Below are 21583 nucleotides of genomic sequence, written 5' to 3' on the forward strand. Positions count from 1 at the left end.
TGTTGCGGATGGTCAGACACATTTACAAGGTATTTAACAGTTTATTTAGAAGTGGCATACACAGAAGAGCTGAACATTTTCAAGAGCCATGTGAGCAACAAAGAGACGGTATGGAGCGCCTCCGATGAGAACCCTGGCAGAGGTAACGCTATTGACTAGGGAGTGCTAGAAATGCATGGCAGTTGTGAGAGTACGTATGTTTTGGTCGTATAGATAAAAAGCAAGAGTCCAGTCTCGCTTCTCCCTGAGACATCTGCCATTAGTGTTAAGCTGACTGCTACTCACTTCCTCAGTCACAGTCAGAAGTGTTACGTTACTGAACGCTCATGGTCAATCCAAATAGTTGTAGTTGTACCTCCCAGCGAGAATCCAGCGCACATCAGAAATGTTTGCCTTATTTGCTCTCTCATTACCAGCCTCTTGCTTCTCCCAAGTAGTGCCAGAAGTGTTCAATTCAAGTATATATTGCTTAAAGCACTTGATCTATTTTAATTATGTTGAGTGTTCTCGTAGTACTGATATTTCCTCTTAACGTGTGCATGTGTGTGAGAGGAGGAATGCCCCCCATGCGTTCTAAATTTGAAGTATATTATATGATACGTACAATGCGTCAATATCGAAAGCTCTGAGGTAGCAGCAGATATGGATGTTGCGTAATCTGAAGGCAGCAGCTTGCAGACAGTCCTTCCCTGAAGGAGAAAGTACAGTATATGCAGATGGCCAAGACCTATGTTGGAAGTAGTTTTTTTCTGTCCAATAAAATCTGGTTAAATCCGGTGATGGAACAGGCATCCGTATGGGGGCTGACATTTGCGTAATGCAGGGGAGACTTCTTACAGTGAAACTTGATAGAGCCCTACGAGAAAAAGAGGTGGAGCGGTCAGTTGATGTTTTTGCCAGATTTTGAGCTCATTTTGCTATTCAAACTAAGTAGTGCTTTAGCATATTAGCAATTAGTGAATATGAATAAGGATAGAGGAAGACCTCCAAAGGAGTCCTAGTACAAATGGATTTAAGAGAAATTATTACTACAGAGAGTACCAATACTGTAATTTGAACTGAAATTAGCTTAAACTCTGAAGATTTGAGTATTTAGTCAGTACTGAACTTGGTACTGCTGCTTCCTACTTGTAGTAACTGTGACCAGGCACAGGCTACATTCTTGCACACATAGTTTTATGCAACCTCAAAAATTGATCAACAAAAAAACCAAGCACAGGCACAAGGTGATGTGTAACCGGAGTGCAATTTCTGAGAGAAGCCAGTGTGGGTTGTGGCTTATTTGTAGTAAATGGTAGGTAAGACTATTCTGCGTGTGCGTAGGAGATGAAGTACTTGAGGGTTGCTCCCTGCTTTCTGCCCTGAAAATCCTCTATGCGAATTAGTCTGTGCAGTTGTCTGCACAGTGACGTTAACACAGAATTACTGGGATATTATTAATACACCCAGTGGCTTTTCCCCAGGCGGATGCTTTTTCGTGTGTTCACCTGTTGTGCAACTTGAATGCCCTAAGCAGAAAAAATACATAGTACGTAATAGCAGAGCCCATGTTAGAATCCTCTGCTCTCCGTTTCTGAAGCAGAGCTTTGATCAGTTCGTTCCTATGACAGAGATGAACCAGAGTTTTCATGCTTGGCTGAAAGTCTCAACTCAGCCCTGTGTCTAGCTTGACCTATTGATGTCAGAGTCATCCTTGCGTATCTAAGCCAGTGGACAAAGGAAGACTGTAGCTTGAGAGCAGACTTCATAGTTGCTCTGTTCGACAGCAGAGTTCAGGTTCCTGAACTCAGGGCAGCTTAGCTGTGCTGCTGACTCGAGTGCGTGAGGTTTGTTACCTGTGGGAGAGCTCTAATGGAAGTGATGCCACAGCCAAAGAAACAGCTTTCCACCTTGTAGCAGTTGCTCCTCTGAAGTATTTTGAGGCATGCCAGCCAGGACAGGTCTCTCCGAAGTCCCGTTACAGTAACAGGTGCCGCAGCCAGGACAAGGCCAAGAGGCCAGAATTGAATTATTGCATGCAGAGGCCAAGTTGTTTCTAAAGAGCAAGGTGGTTTGGCCGAGATCACCGTAGCTCCAGGAACTGAGAAGAATGCCTTTTCTTCACCCTCGTCCAATTCTGCTGCTGCTAACGCAGCCATTTTTGCCTGATGAAGAGATGCAGAACAATATTCTTGAACAAGATTCTCAAACATCTTGAACAAAATTTAAAACTGCAAAACTAAGACTCTAAAAAAGAGGGCATCTTAAAGGATAGGACACCCGTTGGGATGTTGTCGTGGTTTAACCAGGACAGACATGTTCCCAGTTTATGAAGGTAAGGAATGAGTTTATTCTGCAGTCTCTACACTGCTACCCTGTAGAAGCAGCCGTACAAGACTGGCATCCATCTTCTGCTCTTCAGCTTGAGATGAGTTTTCTGGAGAATTGACAGCATTGGTTTTGTACAGTTACTTGACAGAGGTAGATTCTTTCTCAAACACTAAAAAGCCTCAGTCACTCAATTTCAATGCTTTCCTGTAGCAACGTACTTACTTTCCATTTCCTCCAGCCATGCTTAATAACATTAGCAGCCCTGCGCATCCTTTGGAAGCGATTCTTGGCTAACCAGGAACGAATAGCTGAAGATTTAATTAAAAGAAATCTGAGTACAAAGAATCTCAAAAGCTCTTGCACACAATGTAAAAGAGATGGCACTTAAGCTTTCTCCATGTTCAATTAACATAACCACTCCTGCCACTTTAAACATCCAGTGTAACTGGAAATCTTACTTGTTTGCTCAGCCACACCCTTATCAAATTACCTGCTTGGATGACAGTTGCAGACCATCTCTCCTTCGCTAGCTTCTTCTGTTTAAATCTTCTCCAGCAACACTGAATGCAAAATGCTTTCTCATTTAACACCTCTGCTCTTCTAGCTTCAAGTTGCTCCAGCTGCATTGGGGACACAAGCCTGCGGTTAATACTCAGGGACGGAGTTGTGTTCACAACTCTTCCCTCTTCTACAGTCTCTTGGTGTTGTCAGAAAACCACATGCACATTTCAGTGTCCTAAGAGTACTGGATTAGGTTTTGGAAGCGAGAGCACTTCGTTAGTGCTTATTAGATAACATGTAAAATGAAAATGTAAGTATCTGAGGGGGAAAAGGTGGGGGGGGGGGGGGGGGGAAGCGGACACTCCCAAAGTCACAGTAGCAGCTGGCTTAAAACTAGCTCTGTTGAAGGGGGGGTTCTTTTATGGCTGCGTCCTCCAGTGTGCAAGCTTTGCAAAAGTGCCTTCGTCTCCTTCATCTCTTTCACAAAGAAGCTGCTTAGGCGTGTCAGAGTAGCCAGGTCTGTCAGCTGAAGCTAAGGAACGCTGTCATCTTTAGTAGAACTGGGAAGGTCCTGAGACAAGTGCAGCTCCGTGTCCGTTAGCAATAAGGACACCATGAAACAAAGTGCTTCTGACAGTTGGATTCTGATGGATATTTGATTTAGTTTAATAATGTGAAGGAAAATGCCAAATTCTGGTCACACTGGCATTAGTAGGAGTATCGCCTAAACCATGATCATAATCTGTGCCAGAATCCCCATTATGCAAGTACGCTCCAGAACTGTTAGCCAAGGAAACAGCACTCTTACCACAGAATTAGCCATAAATACTTTGGTTTTGCCGCAGTACACTGAAGTGTTTTCTGCTCTGTTCCCTGTTTGCTCAGCAGTAGTTTGTCCCGTAACAACATTCTGAAGGATCTCAAAAACAACAGAACATGATGCCTTGTCATCATCCACCACTGGAGTCTCGCCTGGAAATGAAGCGTTGAAGAGAAGGTATCTCAAAACTTGGAAATCAGGACCAAGTAATTGTCTTTACATTGAGACTTCTTGGCTATTAAGGGGAGATACACCTACAACAAGAGGGAGGAGGCGATGGCTCAGACATCACTAGATCTAGCTGTGTTTAAGGGAGAGATGTGACAGCATAGATTTTGCCATGTGCGAGCAACTAGAAAAGCAGCATGGTGTGTTTTAACTAGGACGTAGTTTGGGTGCTGTCTTATCACCTCTATTATAACCTATCCATAGGTAACAAATGTCATTTTGGGTAGATCTAGGCAATGAAACAGACATATAGAGGGCTCAGCTGTTCTCACATTGTTTAAAGCATCCTACATGGAAACACTGGAAAGCAACAGCAATGCAATTAAGAATAGATTTAAGCAGCTCAGTCCTAAGAAAATCTGATGAAATATCCAAAACTCAAAGCTGTTGGGAACAAAGACCAAAAAGCAAGGAATTAGACTCGTAGCCTTAATGTACTGAAAGATGCAGGAACAGAAAACAAATTGTACGCAATTCTACAGCTTTCACAGGGCATCAGAAGCAGCTACAGGGACATGTACTAAGCAGGAGTTTATTGCAGCAATAAGAGGTTATTAAAACCATTTCTGGGACATAGTACACAATTTTTTACATTATGAGACAAACAGGTTAGCCAGATTAATCTATTTGGAAATAGAGGTAGACTTAATTCAGACCTGTCCTTGAAAGAGATTGTGGTGTTCAAGGCAATGCTGCATGAGTTTCTGCATGCCCAATGCCGGAACTTGATGGTCTTTGTATCTTTCCATCCTGGATACTGTTTGCTTTTCTGCTATAAATATTTCTAAGGAGATGAGAGCATTTTAAGGCACTGAAAACAAATATAAGCAATTCTTGCTTACAGGAAGACATCTGGTGACTATGATGGTGTTCGTGGGGCTGGGCTGATAAGGGAACCAAAAGCTTATCCCTGTGTTTAGGAAATTGTTTTGCTTTGTTTGCAGCTTATTACCCGTTAAAGATAAAAAGGACTAGTAACCTATCACAGTGAGGCATTTCAGCTAATGGGTTTATAATTGAGGGAGAAAGATACGGTGTGTAAGTAATTTTCCAGCCTGTACTTCGTTGCTTCATTCTATTTCCGCAAAGTGAATAGATTTCCAGCCATTTTACTTATCTGACATAGGCTGGTACTTAATGGTCCTGCTTCCCACATCTACTGGTTACTGAACAGACCCATTGGGTGAAGATGGGATTAATTGGGAGAGAGAAGGGGGTTGCAGTAACTTTCAATATGAAATGTAACCACCTGATGAGCTCCTCCTTTCAGGGCTTCATACCAGAGATGTTACCTTGTAGACTGCATTGTGTTTTTTAAAGTCCATCCTCGCTCTTGCTTAGAAAAAAGAATCGCATACAGAAGTTTGCAAAAGGTAGAAGAAGCAGCAGAGTCCAGGTAAGCTAGAAGGTCAGTGTGTTCGGCAAGAAAACAAGGTTGGGAAAAAAAAGAAAGGAAGGAGAAGGAATATAAGCAAAAAGGTAAGTCGTTTTCAAGTCTACTCGAGAACCAACTCTAAATCAAATTATATCGGGGCGGGGAACCCCAAACACCATCGTAACTGTAATTGTTCTACCCAAGAGGAACACAGAAAAACAGCAATAAGATGAAAGATTTGCACTTTTAAAAAGAGCCTGCTGTAAGCATTAGGCAAATCAGAAACTCAAGTTGGTGATAGATTAGAAAAATATTTTGAGAATAGTGGCGTCCCTAGTGCTGAATACAGTAACTGTATCTGATCTATGCGATATCAGATTGGTGCAGTGATGATTTTACTTGATAGAAGAGGAATTATCTAAAGAAACGTACCTTTTTTCTCAGCAGTATGATAGTTGCTTTTATCACACGCTCTGTTTTTATCGGACCCACGTGATTTTCTCAGTATTTCATAGCGCTCAATGAAACTTCGGAAAGGGATCCTGTTAGACAAATGTACAGTTAATTCTAGGCAAGTGTCATTTACTATATGGTAAATAACCTATCCTTGAGGGGGAAAAACTGCAGAATGGTTTCAAAGATCCAGTGCGTAGAATGCAAATAAACTGACGCCTATGTCGTCACCAACATACAAGAAAGTAGAGGCTTTCTGAAGAAATTCAGGAGACTGCCGATTGCCCAGTAACAGACAGTGACTTCTGCCTGTAACAAAGACCGGGCAGGAGTTGTGCTTGTTTGTGTTAACGGTGAGCTTCGCCCCGTCAGCGCTGAGCTGTCAGGAACGTGACTAGCTCAGGCCTTGTGCCCTCCATCCTCTAAAGGTGGTCAAGAAAGCCCAGCAAGGCGACTGGCTGCGATGAGATGCTCGACTTCGAGATGACCGCACTTAGATGAATGCCATTTATAATTTAATTGCTGAAAATGTCACTGTGAAGCCACATTCAATCAGAAAGTTTTAGTACCTGACAGTCCACATCAAAACATCTCTTCCCCAGCTTCTCAGAGCGGAAAGGTACAGTGAGCTCTCAGACCAGGGGTGTGTTACAGACACATCTGGACTTTGTTAGTACTTGGTATATTTTTAAGAATCCCATTGTCTTGAGCGCAAGTTGCGCTAGCGCTGCTTGTTGTGCTGTTACTGCACTTTTGGACTTGCTGAACGAGCTGAGTTTCATTATCCAAAATGCAGAACCACCATCCAGATTTGTGACAGGTATTTTTGTCTCCAAAACGTGAAAGAGGTGCTCAAATAAGCTTAAAAGCAAGCAGTGAGCAGAACTCTTCAGATAGCTTTGAAAGAATCAGTAGTTTTGTGGTCTGAAACAGACTGCAAAATATTTGATTTCCTGCTTATAAGCTCTTCTGAATAACTAATATGCCACTAATTGCTATAGAAATGGACTATGGAAGACGTTGCTCAAGAAGTTCGGACTTACCTAATAGGGAATCCCGCTGCACTGATGGTGATGGCTTCGACTATTCCACATGCCTGAAGCTGGCTGAGAACCTGAGGCATAAATTGAGATGGTTTAGGTAACCACGATCTTTGTGGAAGCTGCTGCTAAGGTCTGCGCAGGGGGTGCCCGACCCAAGCCACGTGCAGCTCAGCTCAGCAACCACGCCAGAGCCTGCCTGGTGGGCAGCACCACACTGGCAGCCGGGGAACGAACGGAGAGGGCGGAGAAGGGGATTGTGCAGCCACCGAGCTACTGCTGTGAGTAACACCCAGAGTAGGGTCAAGGCAGTGCTAACACAGAGGGACAGTGCTCGTGTGCCCTCTCGTGTGGCATCCACACACCCCGCACTGACTGAATGCGGCAGAATATGAAAACCCAGAGTTGGTATTTTAATACTACTTGCGTGCAATCAGCAAATTCTCCAAGTGTTTAAAATTAATGCAGCGCTACTCCAGCTGCTTGTTTTTACATCAGATGAGGTTCTCCAGTTACAGCTTTAGCATCTGCTGCTCTGCTCCCAAAGATGTGCTTGTCAGCTGATCTCATCTGACTTGTCCTAGACTAGACTCCAGGAGCAAGCACAGTTTTGTTGTGGGCATTCACCATGAAGATACCTGTGTGACCAGGACTGCTGAGCAGTCAGATCACCTTCGTCTAGTTTGAAGGTTGGGATGGTCGCACCCCAAATAACCCAGGAACGCTCTGGTAAGAGAACTTCTCATACAGCAACAAGTTGCATCTGGAAGAGCTGCTGTGCTTACTAGCTCCATTTTAGACAAGCATCATCAGTGATTCTGAAAGGACGTTTATCTTGGAAGCTCCAAAGGAGAAAAAGCTGTTTCAAAACATGCTGTGAAAAGAGCTTTGCAAGTGACTCAGGATCGTAACAGACCCAATGCAAAGCCCTGCACAATGTCTCTAGGAAGCTTCTCATTGACTCAGTGAGGAAAGGCTTTTGAAAAGTTACCTCTTCTCTTTTAAAAGTCATTGCCTTGCAGTCAGCGTTAGGCTTGATGCATCGGATGTAATGCGGTGTGGTGCTATTCAAAATCTGCATGAGATGTTCAAGTGAACCCTGTAGAAAACAAATACAGGTTTAATTAGGCACTCCTCCTCCACAGGCAGTTTAACTATTCAGGGGTCTTCCATAAAAACGATGAAGCCATTTTTTGCAAGGATGGCTTTACAGACTCAGCAGAGCTCTTCTATAAGGACAGCTTGAGCAAAAAATCCACTCTATGGATGCTTTTGTAAAATCGTCACTGGTAAATTCAGAAAGTTTCCAAAATTATAGCAGGGCCATCAGTTGAAGCTAACCCCTCAAGAGGAACAGGTAGGAAGAAGCGTCAAAAAAGGCAGATGCCCAACTGTTAAAGGAAAAGGTAAAATCGGAGTGAGTTAAAACCCAGAGAATCTCAGGAGTCTGAAGCTATTTCTGTTTTACAGCCATTTCATTTTAATAACATTTACTGATCTTGGTCCAGCTATACTGTTTTCTCATCTAGTTACGAAGACAGCAGTAGAAAGCAGAAACTTGAATAGGATGTACCTTGAACTTTGACACCACTGTAACAACAGCTGCTCTGTTCTGGGTTTTGATGTTATTTTGGTTCCTTTCTGTCACAGGAAATAACTTTTGAAGCAAAGGGTCCTTAGAATTCTGCAAAACATGGACCAGCTCTGGTGGAATGGGGTCCTGCAAACACAAACATGACTCAGACAGAAACCTGCCACCTTTGAAAATGACTAAAAATGCCACATACATAGAAGGAATAGTATTTCTGATGCCAACTTTGATTTAACCACAGCTGTAGTTTCAAATCTGACTACAGACATTCATTCATAGTCAGATTCAGGAACAGAAAACAATGTTTGGCTGAACATTTAGCAAATCTCATCAAATGTACGCCTGCTCTTAACATTGTTCTCGTTGTACAATTTAAGTGAGCTAGAAGTCTCAGGACTAGTTTAATCCCTGTAGGACAGTCTGCAGCAGATATTAGAAAGTCTTCCTTTTAATTAAGAGATGGTATTTTATTGCATCACCTAATACCACTTGCCATAATTGCTGGTGATGTCAGAACTGACGAGGGACCCTCATATCTGCAGACTATTTCACTTATTCCCTGATGGCACGAGGCCAAAACCTGAGTTTCCTGGTACTTTCAGAACTTTCAGTAGTCGAGTCCATGCTCTTGTTTCTCAAACCTATCTGAATTTTTCTGGGAAATGAAGTGCTATATTTATGGTTATAGAAATGCCCTGATAACATTAACACTTCTGCATTGTCTCAGGAATGGAAGAAGCCCTGATTTGGTGATACATGGTCCACTTAATCCTCAGCTGAAAGGTCTGCTAACGAAGCATTTGCTTGTGCCAGTGATGGTTCACTGAAAATCAGATCAAGAACATTACCCAGTTTTACGTGGCCTGAAGGATTTATTTGGAGCAAGGTATGTATATCCAGTAAGCATCACTGAATATACTTGTTAGTGGTGCTTTGATTTAAGTTGCTTTTGGTCTGTAAGATGTTTTGGTTTGTTTTTTTAAACAGCTCCTTCTGAAAACACCTACCTTATTTTTCTCCACCATTGCTGCCAGCTGATAGCAGACTTTGCCAGCATAATGTGAAATAATAAAGTTGGGCTTCTTACTGAACTTGTTTCGACTTAAACATTGATTATTAGACAAGGCTTTCTCAATCCGAGTTTGAAACAGGTCAGTGTTAGAGGATCTATTCAGACGGCACTCCTGCATAGCAAATAAGACAAAATTGCAGCATCTCTTATTTATCATAAAGAACTGTCTTTAAAAGCTAAGACACTTTAAATTAAAATCATAGCCATTTTACTTTTAGAGTTGCTTTGAGTATGCAAGCCCTGAAATACTGGGGGACACACACACCAAAAAATGTAATTGAGGCTTCATATTTGCATCAGAACATCCAGGATCAGAGGAGAAAAGACAACGCAGAATAGGAAGAAGCAGTGTCATGATTGTTCTGAAAAATAAGCTCTGCAGAAATTTTATAGCTGACACGTTTCCTACTAATTTAGTGTTCATGTTTTCTTTGGTGGCATGGGACGGAAGGCAGGCAACTAGGCCAAAAGCGTTAGGGGTTTAGATCCACGCTTACCTCATTCAGCAAAGAAAAAATGCTGAGAGGATTGCCCTCTATCAGATCAAGGCAGTTCTGGTTATCCTGGTAGTTTATGAAAGACCACTGTAAGCCTTCAGCTGCATATTCTTCCTGAAGTAAGAGAGAAACCGGTCATTCTGCAGCAGAGGGCACTCGAGCTTAAATAACTGTATGCCTTTTTGCGGTTTGATGCAGTTACTCTTTAACAAGTTAATCCCAGGCTCAGCCTGCTCATCCAATGCTCAGCTCATGTTCAATGGCAATCTTGAGAAAAAAAAACAAATGAGGATATTCCACCCCAGGTAGCTTTTGAGTATGTAGCAGCAGATCCTGCTGGAACGATTTGTTTCAGTATTTGGGAACCTCACAAATTTATCAGAGAGCTGCAAGGCTGCTTTACAGAGTAAACAGAGGCTACAGTCACACTAAGCCTCTCCTGGCTGTACTGAGTTTTGCCCTGAAGGGCAAGGAACACACAGAACTCCTTCCTTAGATTGGGACATAGCCCTAAACCAACCATTGTGTGCCAGACTTTACTAACTGGGCTCCATTTAAAACAAAGCCTGATCCAGAAGGAAGTGGAGAAAGATATTGGTTGAAATAATTTGTACAATATTTATGCTGAATTACAGAACAAACTGACAGGAGTGTTTAACAAGCACAAGCTCTGGCCAGTTATTTTAAAAGTCTCCTGCCAAAAGCTTGCTCAGCACATCCACTAATGGCGTTTAAGTGGTTTGGGACACAGCCAGATCAAGAGAGGTAAGAGGGCAGGCAGTAATTGGGAGGGGCACGATAAACAGAGGTCATGAATCAGTTTCAAGGAAAGTAATTGTGTGCTTGAACTTGGTTTCCATCTTCACTGACCATTAACCCCTGGCATACTGACGAGGGCAGGCAGGAAGAAAAACACTGGGCATATGAAAGCACAAATTATGCTCCAAGAGATACTTATCTCCTGAATAAATTGATAAAACTATGCCGTGAGGCAGAAGGTACCATCATGTTGATGCCATAAAGAAAATAATTTCCCAGATTCCAGTTAATGGCAAAGAGCATTGTGGTAATGCATGTGTCGTGGAGGAATTCAACAAGGACTAAAGTACATCTATTTGAGTAGCAGCCCAGGCCTGGCAGGGACTCCGTAGCTTTCAGAGCACTCAGATGAGAACTGGAATTAGCAGTGCGTGACCAGTTAGGCAAGTGACTGCAATGTATTTAGCATGGTGCAACTGCCTTCTCTACTGGGAAACAACACAACTCATGTACCTCCTCATTCAAAAATAAAAGCTGATGCGCAGTGTGTTTTTGTCTTTAAAGGTACTGGCATGACAGCTGGGTTTATGAAGCCGTTCTCCTGCGGCAGGCAGCCTCCACCAGGTACCGCGTGCTGTTGATGTTCGGGTTACAAGGCTCTGTTGGGCTCTCTGCCTTCGCGTAAGTTCAGGTCTAGAGGCTCCCCACCCATTTAGGTACTTTATGCTTGATGAAGAGAATTAACATGGTTATAAGCAGCAGCTTCCAAGAGAATCTCAATTTAGGCTACACTTACCTCAAGAATTCAGTTTTAAGTGTTCAGATCTTTGAGGGAAAGCAAACAGTTTAACAGGCCACAGAGCCAATGGAGCTGTATAACAGGGAATAGATTTCCAGTACCCAAGAGAGAAAGCTGTCTCATTCCACCAACTGCCCCACACTCTCCTCTTTAATTGTTACTCACATCCTACTGATTTCTGTGGCATTACTTACTCGACTGAAGGTTGCAATCTGACCAGACTCACAGAAATACAATTAAAGAGACAAAAGATGCCGTTTTAAAATTAGATATTTAACGTTTGATCTTAGTGGGGTATTACCTGTTGTGCCTTCAGATAGTGTGCTACAAAGTGCTGCTGCAGTTTCTCATTGGCATAGTTAATACAAAGCTGTTCCAAGTTGTTTTCAGGGAAGGCTTCAAAACCATAAACATCCAACAAACCTAGAAGGAATATGAGAAGACAGTGCCCTTTGGTCTAGGAGTAGCTGGAAGGACTTACGGTTACTCAGTTACACCAGGGTTGAATAACCATACCTATGAAGCTGGTCCACACTGACGGATCTGCATAGATGCTTTCATTTATGACCAAAACGAGCCATTCAAACAACCTGCAGACGATGACAACTGGATTAGTCAGAAAGTCCTTGCTGACAACAATCAGAGTGTTCTTTTACTGCTGTTTATACCGGTATCACATGGAAGAAACAAAAAATTATGACATGCTGCCTGCTGATGTGAAACAGCAGTTGTCTGAAGATCTCTGTTAGATACTGCAGCTATGTCAGTACCTACAACTGAATCAAGGGTGTGTCGAGAGGGGAAGGGAGGGTTATGCTGTTATTGAATCCAAGCAGAAAGCCAGGGAAAGTGAATCTCTGGCCTCCCTGTTCCCTCACAAAAGTTATATGGATTAGCACAGCAGCCTGGCCTACGTGTCCTTACTTAGCGTAGATCACTTTGGCGAGGCAGTCCCTCCTAGTCTCACATTCGGCTCTGGAGCATGGCTTCTTGAAGACTTGTTGTTTTCCAGCAGTTATTGTTCGAATTCTTAATGATTCCAGTAGTTCCTCGACAGGTATCTTCAGCAAATCTGCAGTGGTTTTCACAGAATCTTGTTCAGGAAAAAAAACATTGCGAGGTTATCTGGAGTGTCAAGTGAATGCAGCCCCTTTGAAGTTATGGAAGGTCTAGAGATAGTATAGAAAAATGACACTTCCATGAACTCACCAACTTAAATGTGGATTTCGGATCTTTTTACCCAAACTCGGGAGAAAGTTTTGCAAGACCAGACTCTTAATTTGGATGCACAGTACCCCTAGAATTGTAGGTACTCTATTTAAAATGAAACAATACCACAAAAGTCTGAAGTTTGCCACACCGAAGTAGGCATTTTTAGAGAGTACTCTCTAGGTATGTCTTTGTTACTTTTTCACCTTTTTTGAGCAGAGACCTCTAAATCCAGATAGACAAGTGAAACAGTCATGACCAGAAAAAAACAGGGATTTTGGTGATAGTAAGGAAATGTAGAAGAACGAGTATTTGCTAACAAAGCATTTAAGATCTTTCTAACCTGAGCTGTATGCAAAATGATTTGAATATTAAGTAGTGTGAATTCAGAGCATGTGAAATAATAGTAGGAAACTTCACTGTTCAGGACAGTGTTTTAGTTCTGAAGGAAAACTAGATCCACAAGCCTCCTAAAGACATGCAGAACAACCTGTGTTCTATGCTGCAATTTAACAGATTTGCTGTTACTAAGTTTTAGTCTTTATCATGAAAACTTCAAAGCTTTCATTTTAAAAGCCCGGCTCTCCGCTCTGGGTCAGATTTCTGGAAGTCTTGTGATGTCAGCGTAAGACTACAGTCAAGAGTAACAGTTCTGCCAATAATCCTTCTGAATTGACTGTCTAATGTTGCAGTTGCCTTGACCTGTAATGGAAGGATATTATCTCTCAGAGCAGGGGAGCATTAGGTTTTTGTTTGTTCAGTACTTTGAAACCATGAAGTACCGAACAAAAACACGCTTAAATTTTGGTTTGCCCGTGACCTTGATAGTCTCCTATCAAGCAGGAGAGCGTAGTAATCCTTTCCATTAGGCATCTGCACTAAGATAACAAGGCTCTCTGGAGCATGGCATGCTTGTTGCCTCACCTTTGGTTTTGTCCTCTAGTTCACAAGGCTGAGATTCATCCACTGGATTAGAGAATTGAATGTTCCCAAGATGGAGAAGGCCTGACAATACCTGAAATATAATCAATCACTGAGTTTTCTAAAACAGAGCTCCCCTCCAAAGCAGTGTCCTCAGCCTTCCCTTAGCCACATGAACGAGTCAAAACATTTCTGCACAAAAAAAAGCAAGTAGATGCAGGCTTTAAGTTAAGATCTAATATTTGGCTATGCAACCTAACGTGTAGCTGCAGGCCCTCCAGTCAGGAGTACCAAACAACCCATGCTCTGTACATTGATACAGATTTACTTCTGCAGAAATCCCACATGAAAAAGACATTCCAAACATCATTAGCAGCCTTGTGGTGACCATGCTTTGTACCTGACCTTGAAAATATTGTTCTGCATGGAGCGGTCAATGCCCAAGTGAAACATTGCATCTCTGGTCACCTCGAAGCAGTCCTCTGAAAAGCCAAACAAGTGCTATTTAAAAGAAAGCCTTGCACACAAACACGGGCAAGCAGAACACTCTACACCACAACCAATTTAGCTAGAATTGTCAAAGGAGATCAAGGAAGCCAGATGCTCTTTTGGTAGATCCCAGAGTACAAGCTGGAGAACCAAGTCATTGACTTAATACTGACTCTGTGGGGCTCTGAAGTTAGGCAGCAGGTTGCTGAAGCACATCCAAAGACGAGACAGTTTCTAAACATAGCCACAGAGAGATGCAAATTCGCTAGGCCAGAAACCGCTGTTCTAAGCCAGGTGAAAACTCTTGATAGTGCAAACTGAAACTTAAAAAGAATCACATTAATGCAGGCGGCTTTGCAGAATGTCTGCTGTCAGCTGACCAACATGGGTGATGGGATTTAATAGGACAGACACATTTTTGCCTGCCTGCCTGCCTTTAAAGTTACAGCTGTTATTAATGGACAGTCCGTGAAACTAATCTTTACCATCTAAGTTTCTTTCAGAATTTGGCAGCCAGCGGTAGTCAGCCCCTTCTGGAAGGTTCCATTCCAGCCTCTCCTCTGCAGTAGCACCTTTTGTCATCTGGAGACAGAAAACAAGGTAAGGACTGAGTTCTGCCTTTGGTATTTACAGCTCACAGACAATGAAGAATAACGTACTGGGAGCATGATTTAATTTGGAAGCATGGCAGAGAGGAAAACTGTTAAATATTAAAAGTTGCAACTGTGCTAAATCTGGTGATTTCATCCCCACTGTTTGTCAGAAATATCTAGCAAAATTAACTGAAGGCAAACCTGATAAAAAATATGAAAGTTTCTTTCATTGGGGGCCTGATAGGCAACTCTGGTCTTCTCCAAAAGGAAAGTCTGAATGGAAGCACTACTCAGATGGTGGAATCTAGAGGGAAAAAAAAGCAAAGATTTCAACAAAACTTCCTCACGGAATCCGATAGGTGCTGTGTTGTTATGATACCAACTGGCTATGAATGCTTTGCAGTTCACCTTCAGTTTTGTGCAAGCTTATTGTAATATTTTATTCAGAGTTCTTAACTGCATCTCTGTTTTTCCATTGCTCTCTCTTAGAGATCAGGGTGAGAGTTTGCAGGAAAAAAAAAAAAAGAAATAATAATAATAATGTAAGCTGCCAGCAAACCAAAATATACTTCAGAAGTAGGCTTGTAGAGATTTAAAGGAACAAGGCAATAGATAAGGTTTTTACACAGTAATTATTACCTGTCTAACTGAAGCTGGATATATTTTCCAAAACGGCTACTGTTGTTATTCCGCAGGGTACATGCATTTCCTGTGAAATTGCCAGTGACAGATACAGAATAATCAGAGTGGTTTTACTCTTCCCTGTAGGACATACAGATATTAAGGGTGATTTGTACATAGCTCCAGTGTTTGAAGAGTTTGTCTTTTCAGGAGAGGACCAAGAGCTAGCTTAGACTTGTGTATTAACAAAGAAAATTCCCACAGTGGTCACTACTTCTTTTTGCTGTTAAAAAAGCCTCATTTACCAAATGCTTCCATGACGGGGTTGGAATCCAACACTCTCTTCTCTATCCTCTCCACAGTTTCATTGCCTTTTGGGGAGATAACTGATGCAGCCACAGAAGCATAGAATTTCATAAGGCAGCGAGATGTCCAGGTCTGCAAGAGAGAGGCTTGACAATAGGTCTTTGTTTTTACCATGTTATTAGTTATGTCAGTTAGTGAAACAGTGCTAGCTTCTGAAAACACAGTATGCAGCTGGCGATGATGCTAAAGAGAGTAATTATGTCAGGTTTATAGCTCTAGTTCAGTGGGAACTTTTTGTGCATAAGCTTACGTGCAACAGACACACATTTAAATGCTATTGAAGTCGGAGTGCGTTGCTGAATGGCAGTTTTATCAAGATGTAACCATCTGGAAGCTCAGCTAGAATTAACAGCTAGTATCTTAAGATGAATTGAATATAAACGGACTTTGAGTCATTAACACTCAGCAAATCATTTTGTTCTCAGGCTTAAAAATATCCTCAATGTCTTCCTGAATAGGGACGGACCATTACAGAAGGGCCTAGGACAGGAGCTGAACTCTCCGCTTCTTCTAAGTCTCTACATAGGGTTTGCTGAGACCCACACTAGCTCCCTAACAGACTAGGCTGAGACATTAACTCAGGTGCAATTCCTGTTGAATCATTCAAATCTGGCCCTCCCAGAAATTACAGATGTCACCTAAGGAGCAGCTATATTTAGTCGAGTCTGTTTAACTGCAGCAATCACTTAATGCTTTACGCATATTTCAAGAGAGTCGTGCTAGAGCAGACCAGCTACGTGCTCTGTCAGAATTTTTTTTTCTTCGTCTTTGCTTGTTCCCTGAAATACTATGCACTACAAATCACTAGCAAATCTCAAAACTTAAGAGCAATGTCAGAAAAAAATCTCCTTACCTTCCCAGCACCACTTTCTCCACTCACAATTATAGACTGGTTTACAGGGTCTATTTGGCTTTGGACGTTTCTGTAGGTTTGCTCAGCCACTGCAAAGATGTGAGGTTTTAAATCCTGGCAGTAAAGAGAATATTCATATTTAAGAGAACAGTAATTACACAGTTCAACAGCAATGGACAGCAAAGGTCTTCTCACATTTATCTGAAAACAGCACTGCTCTTTTAACAGAACTCATATTTCACTAGAAATGGGTTTTATCCTTTAGGATTATTTTGCTCATATGGATTTTGAAGAACCTGACATCTGGGTTCTGCGGAAGGACAGTTATTTCAAATAGAAGGATTACCTGAGGACGAAGTGCAACATGGTACTCTCTCATCAGCTCAGGTGAATAGAGGCAGGAGACAGGCTGAAATGGATTTAAAGCCACCAGGCTGCAGCCAGCATTTGTATAAAACAAGTTCACTGTATATCTTGCTTGAAGACATTTCAGAACTGAAAGACACACCTTCTGTTAGCATCTTTTGAAAAGTGTATTTGACTCTTCCTGTTCGTAACAAAAATCTTCAGATATGTTACCTATTAGGTTTAATAGAGAATGAGGTGATCAAGAGAGTGATATAGGTCTAATATACATAACAATGTCTTTAAGAGTTGCCCTTATTTTTAAAAATCTTAAGGGATCTGCTAACTATTCCATTCAATAAATCCTGTGCTTTTATGAGGTTTCACATAGTCAGTCCTAGAAAGCAAATCTGTTCGCTTGCAGAACAGAGGCAAGAATTCCCCACCTGCACTAGGAACAGGCCTTAGCTTCTCTTAAAAGGAGCATCTTTAAAAGTCGAGTGAGGAATTTACTGTTCAAAACCCATTTCATGGATATATTTTTAATCTAAGTTAGAGCCTTGTTTTCTGATACGTTCATATAACACCAAACTGCAATCACAAGGTCACGCAGGCGTCCTTCAACAGCATTAACTCTCAACCACACCCTGGCTACCTGAACCAACAATACAAATGTGAGCTCTGGATGCAGAGCTTGATAAGAGATCAGCATGGCTAAATCTACAATAAAAATAATACAATAAAAAAAAATCTATTTTGAAAAAAAATTCAGCCAAGCCAAATGTGACTTTCTAAGGCTTTGAATAGGCTTTAATAGGCTTTGAATCTTTAACTACTGTGTTCATGGTAGTATTAATGCGATGAGAACAGTAACTACCATATATTAGTAGCCACCAGGGAAAGTCACTCCTCAGGAGATACTCCCCTGGCTGGCTGCTTACCTGTTGTAGTTGTCACTGGATTAACTTTTGTGAGGTCATCAAAAAGATGCAGTTTCTCTTCATTACTGAGGAACGCTCTAACTTCTTCTTCAAATGATTCACTGAGGTCATTCTGGATGATAGAACCTTCTTTTTGGCCATTTTCCTGGAGAGGATGTCAGATCAGCACCAGTCAAAGGCTGAATATAGCTGGACTTTCACCTCATCCACTATAGTTTATAGCTCTTCTACTGCTTCCATGTAACAGAAGTTCAGCCTCAGCAGGAGTCATAACTTAGTATGTTTGAGCGACTCTTCCTCCCAGTTGCCCTCCCCCTGCATCAATGGTTCCCATGGGGTGCTCTGTTTTTAGAAAGGTATTATCTAGCACATGAGAGATGGCAGGCTGACAACACTGTCTGTAAACTGAATTCATCGCTGGTAATTCTGGCTGTAAGCAGAGGCACTCAGAAAGAATGTGTCCTTAGATTCACACTACCTGACACTTCCAATTTTGCAGGTCGTTCAGCACAGACACACTTATACGGTGTTCTTAACTGGCATATTTCTAAGCCTATGAATGTCATGCATTCAATGCAAACACTGCCTTGGGCAGAGGGAAGCAGGAAGGACTGGCTGCAGAGGCTAAGGTAGAGCTGAAAGCTACTGTGGTCCAACACAAATGCAGTCTTCCTAGCAGAGACGTTCATTTTTAGAGCAGAGGTTGAGGGCCCCAAGAGTGAAGTTGCAGAGTGCACACATCGCAGCGAGGGGAAAGAAATGGTGGCGTTATAAGAGCTGGCTTGCATTAGGTGAAGATTTGTCCCCTTTGAATCACTTAAAGTATTTAAATCTTAGCCTCTGGGCTCCCACGTCCTTGACAATTTTAGTTGGAAGGACATATTTGTTGTACAAACGTAATGGAAAACTTAGCCTGAAGAGAGATTTCAGGTCCTGTTTGTCATTTCTGGGGGGAGAGAGAGGCTAGAAGGAAAAATGAAGAAGGGAAAAGATGCCAGTCCTGATTTTTGCATTCTAGATATTCCTTTTCTGTTCCCCATCTCCTTGACAGAAAGTCCTCCTAAGTAACCCTACTCATTTGTATTTAGTAGCATAAATCTGAAATTCTTTACAAGTTAACCAAGTCAATGAACAGTATCACCTTGTTTATACAGAAAAAGTGCTAAATTTAGTTAGCAGCATTCCCACTACATGAGCTGAGCTCATTAATAAAGGGGAAAATATACTGCAAAACCCCATTAACACATTTCTAAAAAAAAAAAAAAAGCTACAATAATGTACTCATTTAGGAGCATTATTATCTTTCGCAGACAGCATAAGTAGTTCATTTCCAGTAATACAAAATTTTACACAGCAAGGGGAAAAAAAAAAGCTTAGCAACGCAGTTAAGCATTGCCATCAAAGTGATTTCTGTTATTCTCCTCTGAATGAACATTCAGAAGCTTGCTGCTTTCACAGAGAACAGACACGCACAATTATGAAACACTCCACGGAAAAGATGAGTTTCCGCCAATTGCCCGTTCTTCCTGTGCCCTCCCGTGCGTTCGCTGTATTACGCTGGCACCAGCCAAGTTAAGTCCATTGTGCAGCTGGTACTGCAAGGCCTGAGAAAGGGCTTATTTTTGCTCCCCTGCACCCCCCTGCTCAACATCGCTTCATTTGAGAAGAGATGGTGATCGCTTAGCCAAAAGAAAAACAATTTTTGAAAATACAATCGCTTCTGATACCTACACTGCATAGCTCATGAATCCATTAATTTTACTGAAAAAATACCCTTAAGGATGCGCTCGCTGCATGCATTAACACCTGCCTCGGTAACGCCAATGGCATAACAAAAATCACTAGCTGCTGTTAGTAACACAGCTCAAAACCACACAGTTAATAGGACCAGTCAATTCATGAACTAGGGGTGAATATACATTAGTAGTTACCTAATCTTGACTGCACGGAAACAAGCCAAGAATTCCTTCCTGGCAGTAAACTTTAATTAACACACACAATTCCTGGTTTTCTTTTTACCTGCTTTGGCATCTTGTCCAGCCCTATGGACGGGAACACTGGAGAGGGCCTTTACTCTAGGGTATCTCATTCAAATCAGACTGAAGAACGCTTAAATGAAAAAAAAAAATTTAAAAAAGACATTTAGAACAAAATAACTCTGGACATGTCATTCTCCAGAGGGTTCCACAAGCAGAGCCCAAAGGCTTCAGACAGAAGTACTGATCCCAGTGGGGCCCAAGTAACGCTGGAGCTAGAAAGCCTACCCGCACTATCAGAGTAATAGTCATACATTCTGTTTGCCCCTGCAAATAAAGCTTATTTGGAGGGAATAATATACCTTTCCTTGCTGCAGGAATAAAATGCTTTGTTTCCCTTGAATGAATAAAGCAAGGTTTCTTGGCAAGAAATTGCAACTTTGTTTTTGTTAAATTCCTCCTATTAGGACAAATAAGAAAGATTTGTGGGTCTGGCGGCATCAGAGAAGCTAGTGCTTTTGGAAAAGGAGTGACTCAGAGAAGTTCTGTATTGCAGCAGAAACAAGATACGCTTGCTCGCTGTCCTCTTCCTGTTTCCTCTCAAAATCAGTGGGAGCCAGCCCAAGGGGAGTCAAGCTCACCCTCTGAACGTCTGTGATAAACACAGAGCTTCCAGTCACATAGCCAGGAACAATTCTGTCTTCTTCCAGCAGCTGAAACTGCCCCTACTTCTATTCTATTCTATTCTATTCTATTCTATTCTATTCTTTTCTATTCTATTTCTATTCTATTCCTATTCTATTCTATCCCATCCCATCCCATCCCATCCATCCCATCCATCCTATCCCTATCCCATTCTTACCTGGCATGAAAACACCATTTAGAGACTACTTCATCCACGAACTGAAGTGCATAGAGCTCACGGTACACACAACCATCATCAAGACCCGCTCTGCCTTTAAAGGCTTTCTAATCTAGTTACACTATAACGCTTCCCTAGGAGAGGTGTTGCTTACAGCTGGCAGAGGAGTTCTTTGTGCCAGCTAACCCGGTTCCCCAAAGGACACAGGCTGTCACAGCTCCCTGCTGATGCAGCCTCCCCCCAGGCTTCGCCAGGGCTGAATCCGACATTCGCCCGGGCCCCAAGGTCGCTCCCAACGGGCCTGTGGTCGCCCCCCAGGGCCTCGCCACCGGGCCACTGCAAGACCACGCGTTGTCGGGACAGGGCCCGGGGCCTCTCCCCGGATTGCCCAGCCGCGGGGAGGCGCAGCCGCCGCTCCGGGGCAGGACCCTCCCCGGGGGTTAAAGGCGGGCGGGCTCCGGGCAGCGCCCGGCGGCGGCTCCGCTCGGGGCCGCGGCGATCTCCGCGCTGTCGCCGGGCGGCGGGCAGGGCAGGGCCGGGCAGGGCGCACTCACTCACCGCGGGCAGCGGGCGGGCAGCGCGGGCCGAGGCGAAGGGCAGAGCGGCGCGGCCGCCGGAGGAGGCGGAGCCGGGGCGGGGGCTGCCGGCGGCGGGAGCGGCCGGTGGTGAATCGGTCGCTACGGAAGAGCAGGCTGCTTCCCGCCGGCGAAAGTGCGGGCGGGGAGCGCGGCCGGCGTTTACCTGCGGGCGGGGGCGGCCCGGCCCGGCCCGGGACCTGGCGGCAGCCGCGCCGGGGGGGGGGCTCCGCTAAAGCCGGTGCGCCCTGCGGAACAGAGCCCGGCGCGCCGTGCGATGGGGAAGGGGCCTGGCCGCTGAGGGCAAGAGATTAATTTACACCGGGGTCCTCCGGGGCTTCGTTTCTCGCCCCGCCGGCACCTCGGCCTCTGCAGGGGACGGCAGCG

General features: G+C 43.2%; 1 protein-coding gene across 1 annotated transcript; it reads right to left on the bottom strand.

The window, feature by feature from the left end:
- Nucleotides 1-31: 31 nt before the first annotated feature.
- MYO19 (myosin XIX) lies at nt 32-19931 on the bottom strand. The gene is made up of 24 exons (XM_050908872.1): nt 19803-19931; nt 17784-17928; nt 16844-16992; nt 16498-16611; nt 15584-15716; nt 15297-15366; nt 14859-14961; nt 14550-14646; nt 13981-14057; nt 13579-13669; nt 12370-12538; nt 11962-12035; nt 11747-11868; nt 9888-10001; nt 9326-9502; nt 8301-8447; nt 7719-7826; nt 6731-6801; nt 5667-5776; nt 3620-3783; nt 2801-2930; nt 2533-2618; nt 1836-2144; nt 32-856 (listed from the first exon to the last, which is right to left on the bottom strand). The coding sequence occupies exons 1-24, from the start codon at nt 19812-19814 to the stop codon at nt 728-730; spliced, it is 2901 nt and encodes a 966-aa protein (XP_050764829.1). The 5' UTR covers nt 19815-19931; the 3' UTR covers nt 32-727.
- Between the last annotated feature and the right edge of the window lie 1652 nt (nt 19932-21583).

The sequence above is a fragment of the Gymnogyps californianus genome, chromosome 20 (assembly GCF_018139145.2).
Source record: "Gymnogyps californianus isolate 813 chromosome 20, ASM1813914v2, whole genome shotgun sequence".
In the NCBI taxonomy this organism is placed as follows: Eukaryota; Metazoa; Chordata; class Aves; order Accipitriformes; family Cathartidae; genus Gymnogyps; species Gymnogyps californianus.

What these genes read in the sequence shown, in the direction of transcription:
- MYO19 (XM_050908872.1), bottom strand. An exon ending in ACTTTCATATTTTTTATCAG is followed by an intron (nt 14,647 to 14,858) that starts GTTTGCCTTCAG and finishes TTCTGTCTCCAG; the next exon opens with ATGACAAAAGGTGCTACTGC. An exon ending in TGACTTTTAAAAGAGAAGAG is followed by an intron (nt 6,802 to 7,718) that starts GTAACTTTTCAA and finishes TTTATGCCTCAG; the next exon opens with GTTCTCAGCCAGCTTCAGGC.